General features: G+C 47.5%; 1 protein-coding gene across 1 annotated transcript; it reads right to left on the reverse strand.

Moving 5' to 3' along the window:
- Positions 1–238: 238 nt before the first annotated feature.
- Positions 239–2881, reverse strand: LOC127048292 (homeobox protein HMX1-like). The gene is made up of 2 exons (XM_050947997.1): positions 2581–2881; positions 239–828 (listed from the first exon to the last, which is right to left on the reverse strand). The coding sequence occupies exons 1-2, from the start codon at positions 2879–2881 to the stop codon at positions 239–241; spliced, it is 891 nt and encodes a 296-aa protein (XP_050803954.1).
- Positions 2882–3112: the final 231 nt, after the last annotated feature.

Here is a 3112-nt window from a genome sequence, read left to right on the forward strand (position 1 = left end):
CACGTGACAGGCATAGACATCCTGATGACAGACACTGTCTTGACTGTTTTCCTTCTCCTGCGTTTATAGTTACCCCCAAAGTATGTTTATTGCACGTTTTAAAATTCAAAAGCATAAAATCAAGAAATGTATATGTCGAAATGAGAAGTTTGGAGGAAGGGGGAGGAGAATGGGGCTGAAAAGGAGGAGGGGGAAAGTGGGGCAGAGCCGGGAAAAAGGTCCTTGCAAAGATGGATTCTCAAACGAGTCCTGTCATTTGCGATCTCAGAAACGGGACTGAGGCGGCAGGGAAGGTGGCCAGGGGGTAGCTGACAGCGTTAGAAAACCCCACCAGGGGAGGAGACATGTGAGGCAAGGTGAAGCCTAAAGCACTTGCAGGCGAGTTTTCGTGGTACAAAATGGGCACCCTTACTATCCTTTGAGCAGAGTGGGAGACGTTGGCCGCTTCCAAATCCGCAGCCAGTTGTCTTTTCCACTTATTCCTGCGGTTCTGGAACCAGATCTTCACCTGGGTCTCGGTGAGGTGCAAGGAGGCCGCCAGGCCGGCCCTCTCCGAGCTGCTCAAGTAGCGCTTCATGTCGAAGGTGGACTCCAGCTGGAAGACCTGACTCCGGCTGAAGACCGTGCGGGTCTTCTTCTTGCGGCCTGCGGCTCTCTGCTCAGCGGAGTCCGGCTCCTCGGCTTTGTCATCCTCCTCCCTGCTGTTGCTGCCGCAAGCAAACTCCTCTCTCCGCTCTGCCGAGCCCAGCTCGTCCGCCTGTTTCCTGCAGCCCCCTGGCCTCCCCGCTGATGCCTCCTCGGAGATCTCGGGAGAGTCTCGGTCACTTGCTGATGGAGAGAGAGAGAGAAAGGAACAAGGGTTGTTTCTTCTGTAGCCACACACACACACACACACACACACACACACACACACACACCCCGTTCCTGGCTCTCCAGACTCATCGCTCGGGTATTAATTATGTAGTACATACAGTATAATAGAATATTTAGCATGTTCATATATTTAAAAGACTCCCACACTGATTTGCACATACAAATGAACTCTAATTACCACTGAGGGATGGGACACACAGCAGCAAATAAAGCAGACACGGAGAGCTGAGCATGTGGCGTCACAGCGCAGCTGATTTCTTGCGCTCCCTCATCCTGTTTTCACGTTCACCCCTATTTCGCCCGATGAATATTACAGGGAATCATCCTTCGCAGCACATGACACGGATAAATATTTTCCCTTCAGAAAGGATCATTGTCCAGACCAATAAGCACTTAGCTACACAACTAAAAATCATTAGGTTAAGAAATGATGCAAACAGTAACCCTGTAGTAATAGAAATTACAGATATGTCTATCACTGGCTGAAATTACAGATATTCCTTTTAAAGAAATGAAGGGGGCTCAATACGTGTTAAAGTAGAGGAGTATTTCCCCCCCCCCCCCACCCGCCGTTTGGAGCTTGACTGGTTATTTCGTATTTCGAAACTGAATGCATTAGACAGAATGTAATAATAGAACTCTTAAAGCTGCCTTCTAAAAATGGTTCAGGTTGGAATGAAAATCTTAGACTATCCAATGACTTCAGGTTTTTGTTTGTTTGTTTGGTTGGTTGGTTGGTTTTTTTAAGATCTGTTTATAGAAAAGAAAAGGGTTTACGTTGGTTGCTTCCAGGTATAATTTTGAAACAAGAGCCTGGCCATGTAGGAAGTAACACTCTTTTGGTAAAAAAAAGGACTTGCTAGGATGTACAAACACATCTTTCACATAAATCACAGTCATGGAAACGCTAGCATATAACCTTCCCCTCTGTAGTTCAGAGGCGTGTGCTAAGTAACAGTTTTGGTTTTTTTTCAGCAGAACAGCTGACTCCAGCCTGCAAACTTTTTCAGATGTTAGTTTCTGCGCTAGAATTTAAATGTCTGCTCCAATGCTATTTGGCGCATTCAAAACACGACGGTGCAGGCCTTAGGTACTAGGGGATTCCTTTACAGAATAATCGCTATTTTATTTCTGCTCCAGATTATTCTATTTTTTAAAATATGGATTTTTTTGAAACCAGCCCACAAGATTGACGCTCAACGCGCGAGTGTGTGTGTATGTAGTGGGGGGGAGGGGGAATTGACATTTGAATTATAATTTATAATTTTTCTGAGAATTGTTCTGGGCAGATCTGGTTAGAAACAATGAGCCAGTGCGAGAGAAGGGATTTTAAAAAGAGAGGAGTTGGATCTCTTGCTTCCGAGCGCTATTTTGCCATTCATTCAATTCTCTCTTTTTGTGCCTGAGGGAAGAGTGTAGACTCCCATTGGAAATCCATTTCTTAGAGTGATTGTGCAAAAATTCCAATGCAGGGGAGAAATGTACATGACATTATCTGGGAACTAAAACCCCTCTGGTCCTCTAGTCTAGGTCTGACACATAAATACACAGTGCAGCCTGCTCTGAAAGCTGCTCCCTCTCTCTCTGCATGGAGACAGGTACACCCATGGCTACAGAGCTGCCTTTTGCTCTAGCCGAGCAAAGAGCATTTTGGACCCCAGTGGGCTGCTCAAGAAACAAGAAGTACAGAACCGCAAGGAAACTTACTGTCTGGACTGGTGCATCCTATAAAACTAGCATGAGCTCTTCTGTACCACTCCATTGTACTTTCCCTGAGAGGATAGCTCTGTGAACTGAATCCAAAAGGAGAGACTTGGCAGCAGACCTGCGCGCAATGGCTGCCGGCTATTCCGCTGTGCGATCGCGTCTCTTTGTGGCCATCCTCCGTGCTCTCCTGTGTTCTCTCCCCTCGGCTCTCTTTCCCCTCGGTCCCCAGCAAATTCTCGATAAAAAAAGACGAGACCCTGGCGGAGGCGGAATTGGTGGTGTCGGTGGCTTCGTCCGGCATACTGGGTCCAGCTCGCAGGGTCAGAGCAGTGGGGGCTGGGAATGCTCGCTGGCTAGATCGCTAGTCAGTTTCCAAGGCTAAAGGGATCTTTCGCTCTGTACGAGCAATCGCCTTCTTTCTCTGCTGAACCCGATGGCTGCTCTCCCGGTATAAAAGGATTTTTTTTTCCGGAGTAATCATTGCAGATCGCTGTTTGCCATCATTTCCTGCCAGCTAGGAGTGGCTGGGGGG

The sequence above is a fragment of the Gopherus flavomarginatus genome, chromosome 3 (assembly GCF_025201925.1).
Source record: "Gopherus flavomarginatus isolate rGopFla2 chromosome 3, rGopFla2.mat.asm, whole genome shotgun sequence".
Taxonomy (NCBI): Eukaryota; Metazoa; Chordata; order Testudines; family Testudinidae; genus Gopherus; species Gopherus flavomarginatus.

What these genes read in the sequence shown, in the direction of transcription:
- LOC127048292 (XM_050947997.1), bottom strand. Translation starts at nt 2,881, where the DNA reads ATGCCGGACGAAGCCACCGACACCACCAATTCCGCCTCCGCCAGGGTC. An exon ending in AGGATGCACCAGTCCAGACA is followed by an intron (nt 829 to 2,580) that starts GTAAGTTTCCTT and finishes TCTCTCCATCAG; the next exon opens with CAAGTGACCGAGACTCTCCC.